Here is a 14,820-nt window from a genome sequence, read left to right as displayed (position 1 = left end):
AGAAAATATGCTTTCATTGTAACAAACAAGGTGTTGCACAAGTCTTTTCACTCCAGGTGGCATGGGAGCAGCAGGACAAGTCTGAGAAGCCCAGATTTCAATTATCTATCCATTTCCTTTCCTTGGCTCACGGGAAAGGTCACTTGAAGCACACCAGGCTGTCTCTGTTGCAGCTGTGTCCTGCCACTGCTAAACAGCACATCATATACCTGACTGTTTACTAGTTTTTGTGCAGGTCAACAACTACTCTTGCTGTCCTGAGAGCTTACTGTCTTCACACAAAACTACAGCAAAATGTAAATTATATCATGGAGCTGGCAGAGCCTCTGTTTTTCAGCCAACCAGCTGCTCATCAGAGATCCATTGCAAGGCGTGCACAGCCATCCAGTTCCCAGCTCTGTCTTCTTGTACTCACCCAGAGCTGTCTCTGAAACCTGTCCAAGCTCAACTACCTGCCCATTTACTGATGAGGAAGAAAGTGGGGACTGTTGACGTTTTCAGAAGCACAACAGCAACTGAGCTTTCATACAGAACTTTTCACCAGCAGATCTCAGAACACTTCACAAAGGCAGCAGCCTATCTCCACAGCTATGAAACTGACATCCTAAGGTGGTTTCCTGGATATATGAGACAAATCACAGAAATCTGCTTCATTCTCAAGACCTACTCCCAGGTACCATCCATTAAATGCTGCTACAAAAATCAGTTACAAGCTTTCAAAACCATGCTTGCCACAATTACAAACTCCAATAATTTCCAAGAAAACTGGCAATGCAAAAATACATTGGTAAGAAAATAGAAAAAGGTTAAACAAGATTTGTAGCTTTGTTATTTATGTGTTTTAATACACATAGCTTGGGAAGTTAGGGACTACTTTGCTTCCAGAAATAAAAGTATGTATTTGTTAGGGCTTGTATCTTCATGCTTTACAGTAACACATGAGGAATTGGCTGGAACACATGCAATTCCTGATTTTTCACTTAATTAAGAAATGCATTCCATAGTCTCACACGATCCGTATTTTCCATAAATATTAAGCTTGACTGATTAACTGATAAATGTCTTCATGTGCTTTTAGCACCTGCCTGCTGCAAGAGCAGGTTTCTGTGGTGTTCCATACCTCTCCCAGACTGACGGCGTTTCTACGGTAACATTCCCATTTATTAAGGCTGGGTATAGTATGACGTGGTCTGAAAGCGCAAGTGAGAACAGGCGTAGGAAAAAAACACCTGTTCTTACTTATAGATCAGGAGTAATTGTATCTCTTGGTAAAGATGCATTAACATAGTGTTACATGCTTGAAAATACAAGCACTAAACTATCAGGTCAAACACCTTATTTCTTGCACCTTTCAAAGAAGGTTTGATATGCCATTACAAAAACCCCACTTAGGAACCCAAGGTAATTCCTGATAATCTGAGTAAAAGGTGAATCGGTTTTCCATAATAAAATATTTATATAAGTAAACTATAAGAAAGAAAATTTCAGTTTTGTCAGTCACCTTGATGGTCTCTACATGTCAGAAATTTAGGCAAGAGACAGACGCTTGTCTCATGGGATAGCACAGGATGGCACAGGGAACAAGCTACCATATCTAGGGTGAATTTTCTCTTCTGAGACAATCTACCAGCTCTACACTGGATGAACCAGAAAAGCAGAATGCTCCTGCACCAGGGTTTTTACTGGAGCTAGGTGCTATCTGAGCAGGTAAACAGCTGCCTTAATGCAGCCTGGTAAACTGGGGAAGACTGGATTTATAGAAACTTTATAGAGGTTTATTCATAGGAGTGTATTTATGGAAAGTTTATAGGGGTTTTAGGAGCGAGTGCAGTCAGCAGGACTCTCCCTGGGCACAGGTGTGGGACCTTGCAGCCAGTCTGAAGCAGCCAGTGACAGGTGCTTTGCTGCATGTGCTATCAGTTACAGATTCAAGCTGCCTTTTCTTCCTCAAGTTCAAGCATGGCTGAAGGGATACAGAATCCTTAAAGATGACAAGACTTCAAAACCCCACTCCTTCTCCTTAGAACAATAATTCATGTCAATATGGATGTAATTGTAAGGAGCCAGTGAACACCCTCACTTTCTAAATGGTGGAAACATCAGCTGCACTAACCAAATCAACTGGGTCACTTGCCTTCCAGGTTGGTAGCAAATCTGTGCATAACACACAAGAAATTAAGTGAACCATTTCAAGTTGCAGTTTTCAAATACTAGAGTGCTGTAAACAAGCAGAGATGGTGCTCAAGATCCAATAGACTGAAGCCCAGAGCATAACTCCCATCTGGTACAGAGAACTGTACATTTGGTTTCTTGACAAGATGCCTGATGATATAGAACAGCCTCTTATTGACAGGAAGAGCCTGAAAGGTCTCAGAACATGGGGTAATGCCTAGAGCAGGCAGCCACTTCTCTGCATGAAGTAGGAAAGACAGAGGTTAGTTCATGGCTGAAGTGAAGCTTGGACACCAGCCTGGAGATCAGCTTTGATCTGGTCTGACCTGTTGCCATTCTGGTACGGAATGCCCAGGCTTGATTTTGACCAGGAATGAAGTTGTTGCCAGGTCCTGGTCCCAGGTGCACATCCCACAGACAGACCTAACTGCTGGAGGTCCTGGCAGCCACGCTGCAAGTGAGGCACGGGGTAGTGCCCTGGGTCACAACTACAGGTCCCACCAGGAGGAAAACTGTGCTGAGTTCAAGCATATCCCAAAGACTACTGTGCATGCAAAGCAAATCACACCTAAAACCACGCACTACCTTATTAGAAAAGATGAACCCAGTGGGTTTTCAGTGCCCACAGAGCTCTGCCACAAGTTGGGACACCTCTGAAGTGACAATTCTACCCTCCAAAGTTTGAAGGGGCTTACATAGGCCTGTCATCCACCATTCCTGACCTCAAAAAAGAATCTCCTGCCAGATGATGCATGCTTCTTCACATGAACAGCCCTTTCACCTCTTTTAGTCATAGCTCAGAGGAAACTGATCCACTAGTGCTACTGAATTCAATGGATATTAAAAAAGACGACAGAATTTCATTTGAAAAACAATTACAAGTAGGGATGCCTATGCAACACATCATGGTAGTTTCAGACAGATCATGTACAGATCATTGTCAGTGAAAAATATTTAAAATCAAGGAAGGAAAAAACAAAAGGACATGGGGAATCCCATCTAAGTGACATTTCTACAAAGTAATAAAATATTTACATATAGCTTAAGAACAATGCAGCAGAAATAATTGTTTATTCTTGTGTCTAAACATGCATGTCAGAAGTTATTCTGAAAGATTAGATTAAGAACTCGTTACTGCATTTTGAAATTCATCTCCAAACTTTGGATGTAACTAAAATTAGAAGCATGATAAAATTCTTACAACTCTTTCTGGCTGTAAGACCTTAGAAAAAGAAGAGACCACGTTTTCAGTGAAAAGACGTAGCGTGATCATCTGTAGAAACTTTGATCAGCTATTACAGGAAAAACATGAAACATCAAACCTGAAAACCACTGTGAATAAGATGGAGGAACAGTGAGACCCACTAACACTGCTTTTGTCTTGGGGCCAGGATAACAATAAGCTTAGTACGTTCTGCTTCCCCTAAATGAAATTCCAGTGAAATAAAGAGTGAAACAGGCACTTAGAAGCCACAGAAACTGCAGACCTTATACCTGTCTAATGTAACTGGTTTTGACAGCATCCAATAACTCAAGTATAAAATGTCTACATTTTATATATATAAAATATTTGTACTTTATAATCAAATTATAAAATACCTAAAGTCTATGGCTGGGAGAATTATGCTGATCTTTCAAAACAAAAGAAATCACATTTTGGTAGCAACTCCATTCTATTCTTAACAATTGTGGATCACCGACAAAATTTAAAAAATTAGACACAGAGTTTAGAAAAGGTTAAAATCACAAGCTACAGAATATACACCAAAAAAATCAGGAGAAATGTCTAGTGAAATACAGTGGATGTTTTATAGCTTTGCTCAAACAGAAAATGGCCTAGGTTAGTATTACAAATGTACAGGCGAAGTTACAGTTAGAATTTCTTATATTACACCTACATCCCTTTCTTCGTGAATTCATTTTCATGTCTCTCAAATGGGAGATCCTCCCTAGGCCAGCTGTATACAGCCAAATCTATCTCACTGTGCTTTAGACAAGTAAAATCTCTAGAGAAAAGGCAGTGTTTGAACAGATGTACTGTATTAGTAATCTGAGCTGTGAATTGCTGTGCACTGCTTACACTTAGCTAGGCAACCTAAAAATATACAAAAACCAATGGAAAGTGACCCCAAGAGTGGGCCAAAATTACTTTCTACTGCTTATATGACAGAACTTGCAGCACATCCCTGCACCAGATCCTTTACTTTCTTCCTTAACACTTAAAAAAGAGAAAACAAAAAAACAACCTCCCAAAATTTATCAGTTGCAAGACAGCACCCCCTGGTGTAACAGCACAAGAAAACTTTGAAGAATTTATAAAATGCCTTAAATTTGTGCTGGGGTGCTGCTAACTAACAGGATTAAGTGACTGAGTCTTTCAGCTGCAGTTTTGTGCCAAAAAGCACATGATACAAAGCAAATACCTCACACAAGGCTTCACATTTCTCAGAGGAGCATAAAGCTGCCTCTACAGAACCACTCATAAATCTTTCTGAATGTCAGCCTACAAATTAAGTTCCTCTATGGCCTGATTTTTGACTGATTTTTTTACATTACCTATAAAGTTCCTATAAATCCAGTTTCCCTATTCATGCTTTCATAGGATGAGTCCTTGCACTCCCAGATGAGAGTTTCCCACATCTGCCTGTCCTCAGAAAAAATTCCTGCTTCTCATGTTATCATCTAAATAAGACATAAATATAAATCCTCGCGAGGGCCTGAATAAAGAAACCTGTCCCTGATTCCTAGTAGCAGGGACATCAGGAGCAGGGGCATAGGAGAAACTGGCTTCCTGCTATGCCAGCACTGCATCCTGCAATGACTTTCTAAAACTTTTAATGGAAAAGCAGCAAGCTTTCTTGCTCCATTTACTCCTCCTGGTAATTTATTCCTCTTCTCATCAAAGTTTCTGAAATCAGAGAAGTGGAATAACACTCTCTTAACCAAAGCACAGTGCATGCAATACACACTGCTGCGCAGGAAACAGGTTATGGCAACCTCCTCGTACCAAGTCAGGGACAATTCAGAGCCACAGATGTACACCAGCTTTTACTGCAATGAAAAGGCTGCAAGTGGATCCTGAAGAATGATCAAGATATTCCCTTATATGCACAGGACCAGAACCAGTTTTTTATCTGAGCTGATGAGCAAAAGCTTAGCCAGAACACAACAGGATGGATATATAAAAGAAGGGAATTTCATCTCTGAAGTATAGACATGAAACGCAGATCTAACATTTTTTAGTGTTCAGGCTACTAAAAAAATGCATGCCATCAATGAGAACATCTCTACAAAATCTGCAGGACAGCTACTGAAAAGCATGGCAGGTGGAAAATGAATCCTAAAGTCACAGCAGCTTCTGCTGCACAGGTGTTTCCATGTCCTTCCATAAAATCCTGATAGCAAAAAATATCCTAAACAAAATTATGTTCCCCTCCCCGCTGACTAAGAGCCACTTGAAATATGGATGTCTGCATGTGCCAGGATGTTTTGCTATTCTCCAATGAGGAGAGCAGATTGTGACTGAAACATGGCTTGGATAACACATACTGGAAATCATTATCCTTCTCCAAAAACATCCCTTCCTTGGCTGTGGTCACCAAATCCATCCCATCCAAACCAGTCAGTACACAAAGAGCTATGACTCAGTCTCTGTTAGTGTCTTACAATAGTATCTTCATGGAGAGATGAAACCATCCACTGGACTCCTAGGATTTTCTTTTATCTTGGTTTGGCTTTAAGTGATTGCAGAATGAGATCCCCCACACTCACCCCAAAGCAGCACACTGATAACCATGGAATTTCACAGGAGCTCCCATAGAGCACACTCCTAATGCTTTTCTCCCATCACCACCTCTCGCCCTCAAATTAGGAAGTTTTAAGCAGTTAAGATCACAATTTGATTATCTCTACTACATCCTTGTGAATCTGGCATAACTTCCTAGAAAGGGAATACAACTGCTGTGGGATCACGCAGAGACATAAGTACATTATCAAAGCAGCTCTGCATCCTCACAGCTTCAGCTCTTGCTGCTATCATGTTACGCATGAGCTGAAGCTTTCATTAAAAACCAAAAAAATGGCAGAATCAAACAGGGATTTCAAAACATGCAAAACAAATGGCTAATTCAGCAAAACCATGCTGAGGTTTTGCATTGCACTTCTAGGGCCATCCTTTAGTCAGATAAAATACAGTCGGCCAGACTATTTCATTTCAGAATTTACATATGTGCTCCTTGTGCTTATGCAGAATGAAAAATAAGTATTTTCATCACTAAGGCATTAAATGTTTTGGGAAGCAGCTACTTGGAATATTCTCTTCTGTCCTTCTGGAGTACTGGAAAAGTACTGCTGGCTCTGGACACTCTTCTGTAGAAGTAAAAGCTTGCAACAATTTAACAAATTCAGAATTAAGGCTGAATAGATTCAGCTGACAGTATTTGCAACCTAATGGTTATAGGTTTTAATCCACTGCTAATTTGCGTAAGATTGAGTAGTCAAATGGTGTTAACTCACTTCAACATCCTGACCTGACCTTCAGTCACAACTCTTCATTTTCAACTTAGCTCAATTCACTGCAAGCTCATGAGTCTGAATCTTTCCTTCCTGAGCTCACACACGTGGCTAATGGCTGCATTCACTGAAAAACTGCTTATGCTGCTACAGCTTTAACACTGCACTTGGCTGTCTTTTCCACATTAACTGAAAAATAAGAACACCACCAGCAATGTTATGTTACTCGGGATAACAACGCTAGGAAAGCACTTCAGAAACAAAGTTTAAGGTTCTACAACTTGCTGGCAAGAGCTGAATTTTGACAGTCTCTTTTCTGGTACTACAAGCTTGTCTGTGCCAAGCTATTATACAGAGCCTTTAATTTAGCTGGCAAATTTATATTCTCCTAGCTATACCAGTGTATTTTAAGAATCATGATCACACATTCACAAATTCAGGCCTAGGCATTATTGTAAACACTCAAGCTAGTACAGACTCCAACTTTCTCAGAGTATCAAAATACCCCTGGACAGATATTCAATACCGATCAGAGAATACAGAGATTATAATTTAGAGACAAAACAGTACTGGCATAATTTGTTTATTGTACTGTGAGCATCAGTATATATTAGAGACAAAGAAAACATGACTTCCAGGACAAAGAAAAAAAACCCTGGAGATTTAAAAGTTTGCTCAATATCAATCATGGAGAACCTATAAATTATCTGCTGGAATGCTTTCAGCTCAAAAGCTTGGCTTCTATAATTACAGAACACTGAAGAATATAAGATGTTCTGGATCCCAAAAGCCACATACCTAAGGTTAAATTGTAAAAGACCTGTAAAGACATTAGGTAAAATTTATAAACTTGTCTTCTTCTGAGACAGATTGATCTTATCTCCAAGACTCAGGGCCATTCCCTGTAAGGAAAAGAAAGACAACAATCATGACACAAATACTTCACTTGAAAATAACTTTATCCCATCTACATTAAAATGGAAGTTCCATATATAGAAATCTATGAAGTCAGTGGCATGGAAATTTCTAGCTGTTCACTGTGCACATGTCATAGTGGTCACTCCCTCAACACTCGGTAAAGGTTAGGTCTACATATATTATTGAAACAATCAAACTTAATTGAGCTGGGAACTTTTAAAAGTGTTAGCAACCTGAAAAGCAGAAGAACAAAACCAATTTTAACCTTCTGACCTCCCATCAATTGAAAGAGGACTGCCAGGGGAGAAATTAAAAGTGCCAGTCCAGTTACTGAAACTCAACTGTTGAAAGTCCCAGTGCTGATATCAGCACACTCAGCGCACCAAGGCTATGGAAAATAATTTAATCACAGAGCCATATTAATATTGCATAGAAACTGAGGAACTCTCAAAAGAAACTGCATGAATAAATCCACATATTCAATAGCACAATGACTTCAAGATGAAACCATGCTGCATACGTAATCGAATGCAGATTATGTAAAAATGGCACTGTAACATATCAGAAACTTTAATTTAAACCAGTCCAAAATCTTTACAGTGACATCACATAAACAAAATGGCTTGAATACTCTTAGGTACTCCTTTATTGTACACTGTTTAAAGTACTTCTATTGTACATTGGTTTACTTTATTTACTCAAAATGCCATTCATTTTTTTTTAATTGGGAGGTAGAAATTCTAAAATCCAAAGCAGACTCATATACCTACAGAAAATATTCCTACTAAAAAACCTGGGGTTTGTTTTTAAAAAGAATCAGTGAACAGCAATTACATGCATAAAATTTCCTTGTTGTGTGACAACTGAAAGTGTAATTTGGTAGGAAGAACATCATGCAACCCTGGGGCATATTTGCTCTTTATTTAAAAGCAAATAAAATATCCCATCCTATTTGCAGCTCTATGGACAAAATTGGGAAATCCTGGCGCAAAGGCCTATTTTATGGTAACACACCAGGAGAAAAGACCGCAAAAAATCCATCGATTTTTAAGGGTGCTTGGTACATTGTCCTAAAAATGCCAAGGATGCCAAGCCCTGTTACCTGACTCTTGGCCCGGATCCGTATGTGACCTGTGACAGGCGCCTCTGGCCCCAGGTGAATTGGCTTCTCAATGCTCACATTGGCCAGGGCATCTTCTCCGAATATGGAACGGGCGTAAAGATTGGCTGCCATAAAGCCACAATAGCCTGAGAGAGCCTATGGAAAGCACAGGGGAACTCTTAAAAACCCAAAATCCTCTAAACACAGTTTAGTTCACCCCACTTTAGCTAGGCAGTTGTCAATGTATCACGTTTAAACTTCTTTCTTCACCTGCAATGTTTTGTAACGTGTGGGAATCATGCACTGGGAAAGTGGTGGCCTTTTCCTACAATTAATATTGGAAATTATGCAGTCTATAAAATACATCAAGACAAGACAGGAGGGCATTTTATGGTTTGTTTTAACCAGCAGCAAAATGGCAAAGAAGCTCAATAGCTACTATACTTAATTTGGCTATGATACATGTATTAGTTAATAGCTACCACACATACTATATCTTAACAGCAAGTAGCTGTTCTATATATTTATTTTTCTTTACAATAAAAAGGCTAAAATGGCAAAGGAAAGGTAAATTTTGTCAGAGAAGGAAGAAATTTGGAGCTACTAAAAAAATCCTTGATGTAAACAGATGGCCCCACCAAGTATATACCACAGCTTAGCTACTATGAATCAAAACGGACATTCTGATTTTCCAGCTTGGGACAACGGAGAATTTTGATAGTATTTATTTGCTTGTACTCATTTCAGACCGCTCATTTAAAAACTTTGAAGTATATGTACTATTTCATACTGTAAGCAGCTACATTAATAACAAATGCTGACCAAATTAAACAATAAAGCATAGGAACTAAAAAAGGTATTCAATAATCTCCAAGAAATAGCTCACCTTCTCTGGAGTCAGGCATTTCATATTGGTTGACTTCAGTATGTGCTGTAAGTATTCATTTAAATCAATGATATTTGTATTCACTGTTACCTTTAAGAAGGAAAAAAAAAAAGGCAATTACTTTCACTAGCACCTCAAGTATTTCTGAAATCTCTCCTTCAGGGCTCTATAAAGGAGATCACTTCTGCATTCCTCCTTGAGGAACAGCACACTCAGTAAGCTGGATGCACTTCCCACTATGTGGTTGCATCATAGGAAGTCTTCCCCTCCTGCCATCCACTTGTTAAGATGGAGAATTTAATGTTATTACCATGTTTCTAAAATATATTGGATGGATATGATAGTCTGTTGAACATCTAGATTCTCTACACCAAACAGTGAACCCCTTGCCTGAATACAGTTTACACATTGCCAGAACAAGAAATAGAGATACCTAGTCCAAAGTTTGCTTTCAACCTGTGATAAAGATTACTTTCATCTTCCCCTTCTAGCAACAAGGCTCTCTGTGCTGCCTTGGCTTCATCATATTGAATATTATAGATCTTGTCTAAATTGGTTTTTAACACATCTCTTACAAGGAGTTTACAAACTGCTAAGGCTTCATATACCATGTATTATAATTTATCATGCACAAGTTTCCCCCAAGACATTTAAATCTAGCCTCAAGCGAGCACACCTATGTACTAAACAAGGCTGCAGTTCATGTAAAACATCTCCCATTCTGGTTTAATGTTTCTACTCTATCCTTATATTATCTCCCTTAAACCCTTTCTTTAGGTTTGGGCACGCTCAATTATGATGAAGTGTAGCCACGGTCTTGTTGGTCTCACACAGCACCCACAACTTTATGTTACAGCTGTACTGCAAGGTGAAAGAAAGATATTCCTGTCCCCCTGGCAGAAGGCTGGACTACATGACCTTTAAAAGGTCCCTTGCCACCCAAAAGACAAGTAATTCAGAACTGGAGAGGCTGAGCAGCACGAGTAATTCTGCAGCCTCAGCATAAACTTACACTTGTTGCCTCTCACCTTTGAGCCAAAATACACAGCAATCACCAGTTTGGACAGCTTCCATACAGGAGGTAAAGCACAATGCACGCAACCTCTTTTGCAAGCCAAAACACCAAGTTATTGCATTGCTAAGCTTGTGAAACTGATAAGATAGCTGTAAGAGAATAAGCTACTTGAGGCAAACATCCAATGAGGATGTTGAATGAGGTTTATGTGGCAATAGATAATGCTGCTGTAATGAGCTGCTGTAGAACAAGAATTGTACCTCATCAACAAAGTAACATACAAAAAACAAAACTAACTTTGTTTTCCCACTCAAATTCTGCCCACATCTGTCTGAACTCAGCATCTGTACAGGAAGCAGGCTGGATGTAATCCATTATGTCGATGTGAATATCACTGAGAACCACACAGTTTCTGTCGCTGGCTGCTCCAGAGACATCATACACTGCAAGAGAACACACAAAACCACCTGAAGGTTCCAAAAAGTGAATTTGCACTTAATAAGGGTGCTGAGTTACCACCTGCCAGCTAACAACAGTCAACCCTTGCTCAATCTCATGCTGACAATCATCCTAAACGCAGCACGTTCTATGATGGTTTTAAGTAACAGTGATATAGATTTTTTTTTTAAACCATCATTAAATATTCTTACGTGGTAATTTAATTTTTTGTCCCAGTATGAAGTGGTTTACTTATTTTTGAGCTCATTAAGCAGTTAAAAATGCAACACATTCATGTTAATTTTGCACACTGAGTTGTTTACTTACCAACATTACCAAAAATTATTCCATTTTCTGTTGAAGCGACTTTGACATTAGCTTTAATGTTTGCAAAATCATGTGGAGCGAGTGTCAGAGGAGACGGTTTTTCCACAAGTTTCAAGTCACCTGTGTAAAGAAATTTGGAGATGGGGATCAGGGAACATTAGCAGTACACAATGAGCTTTTATTTTCTTGCCATTCAATTTTTGTATCTACAGAGCTGCACTAAACACCACCATAAAGATATTAGTTGATTTGCAATTGGTTGTCCTTTATAGTTTTCTAATTGCGAGATAAATTACATTACATACAAATTTCAGTTAAAATATTGCTGTGTTCGTCCAAACCCCACTGAAAACAAATGCAAATACTGACTGAAATGGGCTTTGGATCAAGTTTAGCATTAATTATTTAACAAGGAAATGGTTAATTCTACCTTGTGTTTTAATCACTGACAACATCATAAGACCTAACCCTACAGTCAAGTGCCTCAAACCCGAAGTACAATGTCCAGCACTGCAGGCACTAAGCTATTTATAAACAGGTCAAAGTATCCCCTTGATCCTGAATATAATTGCTCCAAGGAAACACTAAGGGATGCATTTTTACTAATCCTTCAGCAAGCAACTGTAAGACTCCTTAGTTCTATTAAACTGCAATTTGAGAACACAGCATGAACAGCACGAGCTCTATCCACAGGACTAATGCCTCAAGTCAGCTTTTGTAGTACCTTAGCTGGGAAATACAGAATTCCACTTTACTGAGCTGACAAATAGAAAAATACAACCTATTAAATAATACATCCATTTTATTTATTTCCATCATTAGTCCCATCAAATGATTTACAAAATTTTAGGAGAAAGGTTATGCCCCCTCCAGTCATATTTACAATAGTGAAAAGTACATGAGTTCTCCCAGCATATTGTAAATGTATTTCAGCTCCTGACTGCCAAAGCAGAGGACAACTAATAAGAAACTGGTTACTGCTCTTGAATTATCTGCTCCAGTGATGCCTCTAAGAGAAGTTAACGAAGCCTCAGTATTGTTCAAGCAAGACTCTGGTACAGCTCTTGGTACAGGGAATGGTTTCAGCTGGGTGAATGCTGTACTTAAGTACTTCAGGCTGAGTGCAAAAACCACCTAGGGCAGATTGCTTTCTGCTCCATACCAGTTGGGATTTTGACCTATTTTTATTTTCCTGTCTATGGTAGCAGCACAATGGAAAATAAGTACATCAAAAAAACCTGTCTATATTTCAGGAAAAAAATGAGAAGGGGAAATGAATGCTATGTTTTTAGTGATAAAATCTGACTATGGTTTATATCATCAGATACCACCGTCAGTGTCAATACATACAAGACTTCCACCAAATATAAAAAAAGTGTATTTTTAAAGGCATTCAAAAACATACTTTCAAAATGGCAACTAACTGGCATCACATTGGAGGTGTTTCAGGAATTCCTTACAGCCCAATGCCCAAAACCTCAGAGCTGCTTTGTTTGTAGCAGTTCAGCCCTCCTTACCCAGCGTGGCCAGCTCCAGGGTGCAGTTCTGCAGAGTGTCACTGGTCTGGTTGACCACCAGCACGTCCAGCACAATGTCGTACTGATTGACGTGGACATAAGCTTCTGCATACACAGGGTCTGAGAAACCTGTCAGCTGAGTAACCTGTGACACAAGCCAAGGGATTTGCCTTCTCAGAAACCAGTTTAAAACACAGAATCATGTCCAACAATGACAAAAAATAAGAAAAAAGTAATAAAGTACAATTAAATCCATTCTCCTTTAATATGAGCCTCCAAAATAAGTAGCTTTCCTTCACACGTCCCCCTGCACACACAGTACAATTATAAAACCTCTCCAGATGAAATGTATTCTGAACTGACAAGTTCCTAAAATATGAACTGTAATGCCATTTATCCTTAAGGTGATCCGTAGGACAAGGAAATGCTGACTTAAAATGAAAAGGTAATTTTAAACATCAAAAGGAATTTATCCAGTCTTTAAAAGTCTGGGGGTTTAACTCTTAACTAATGAATTAATCAAGTGATTTCTTCTCTTTAAACCTCCTCAGCAGGTTCTGGTAATCAGCAGAAAAAAAGGGCATAAAGAGTTAAATAAGGATGCATTGCACTTGGCAGTAGGACAGCATCCAAAGAAAGGGGTTCTTAATCACTTGTGACATCCCTGCTCCCTTCCATGTGAACCTTACTGGGATCTTCAAACCATTAAATCCTAATTTCTTCTCCATATTCCACCAGCTCAGCCCTCTCCCAAGTCTCCTTCTTGTTAGTCCCCATCCCATTTGAGAAGGTAACAACTATAAGCACAAGTGCTTTTCTTTTTCTCCTGACCCCAACCAGGATATACCTGGGTCTTCCCAATCAACCAGCATAGTCTGGTTCATCAGTTCCAGCCTGCAATTCCCAAAGTGATCCCATGTATATAATTAAAACACCGATTTCCCACTACCTTATTAAGCTTGGAAGCAAGAGGATCAGCAGCCTCTTTCCTCTGTGTGTTTCCCATTGCTGCAAGAAGGCTAAGCTGGAACTGGTCTTCTTTTGAGCTCGTTTCATTTTTAGCAGTAAGCTGCATGAAGGAAATGGGGTCATCTGGCTGAATCGTCACATTCCTCTTCTCAGATTCTTTCTGCAGGAAGAGAATAATTCAAGAATTCACAGTGAATTCCATTCTTTAGCACAGAAAAACAGTCAAATAATGGCTGACTAACAGAATCAAATGGCGACATTTCTGGGACCAGCTTGGATGTGAACATCCACAGAAAACTCCAAGTGTTTATGGTTACACACTTTTAATAGCTCACCTTCTGGGAAAGTTTTTCTTCTTCGAGCTTGGCTGACAGCATATGAGAGAGGGACTGCCTGCATTCTTTGTTGAAAATGTCATTCATAAGAGGAGAACACTCTGACAACACTTTCAGACACAACGAAATACGATCCACATCATCATCTGTAATTGGCTTCTTGGGAAGAGAAGACTTTCCCAAATGGAGAATAGTGGCCATCAGCAGCATAGCTTCAGCATTAAAGGACTGAGAAGGAGGACAAAGAAAAGAGAATGGAAGAAGGTTATTGCATTTTCCACAGCTTTAAAGAAATGTTGATTTCTGACTTATTTTAAAAAAGGTGCCTATTAATCAAATTATAACATGTCTGAGCAGATTACTTAGTTTTTTAGTACTTGTTATCTGAAACCAAGCAGAATGATTTAGACACTGTCTAGACAGAGTGGCTGGAAAGCAGGTCCTGTTTGTGACCCAAACTATCATTATTATCCAATCACATAACTGGCACTTCACTTTGGACTTAACCCGTTTTGCATCTGTTTAAAAGAAAAGAACCCATAAGCAGCACTTCCTTGAATGGGAAAACACAAGAGATGACTCACATTTTGTTTCTTCTTTTCCTGAACTAGGGACACATAACGTAAAGC

The 14,820-nt window shown here is 39.2% G+C and overlaps 1 protein-coding gene across 1 annotated transcript in view; it reads right to left on the bottom strand.

Annotated features, from left to right (window-relative positions):
• Positions 1-7,251: 7,251 nt before the first annotated feature.
• Positions 7,252-14,820, bottom strand: part of COPB1 (coatomer protein complex subunit beta 1) — a 19,111-nt gene continuing 11,542 nt past the window's right edge. Inside the window, 9 exon segments of the mRNA XM_008644886.2 lie at positions 7,252-7,586; positions 8,705-8,860; positions 9,591-9,680; positions 10,903-11,048; positions 11,371-11,490; positions 12,888-13,032; positions 13,837-14,016; positions 14,192-14,419; positions 14,776-14,820. The exon segment at positions 14,776-14,820 is cut by the window's right edge and continues 13 nt beyond it. Coding sequence (XP_008643108.1) covers positions 7,527-7,586; positions 8,705-8,860; positions 9,591-9,680; positions 10,903-11,048; positions 11,371-11,490; positions 12,888-13,032; positions 13,837-14,016; positions 14,192-14,419; positions 14,776-14,820 — 1,170 coding nt within the window. The 3' untranslated portion in view covers positions 7,252-7,526.

The sequence above is a fragment of the Corvus brachyrhynchos genome, unplaced genomic scaffold, assembly GCF_000691975.1.
Source record: "Corvus brachyrhynchos isolate BGI_N302 unplaced genomic scaffold, ASM69197v1 scaffold542, whole genome shotgun sequence".
NCBI lineage: Eukaryota > Metazoa > Chordata > Aves > Passeriformes > Corvidae > Corvus > Corvus brachyrhynchos.
This window is presented reverse-complemented; position numbering and strand designations above follow the sequence as displayed.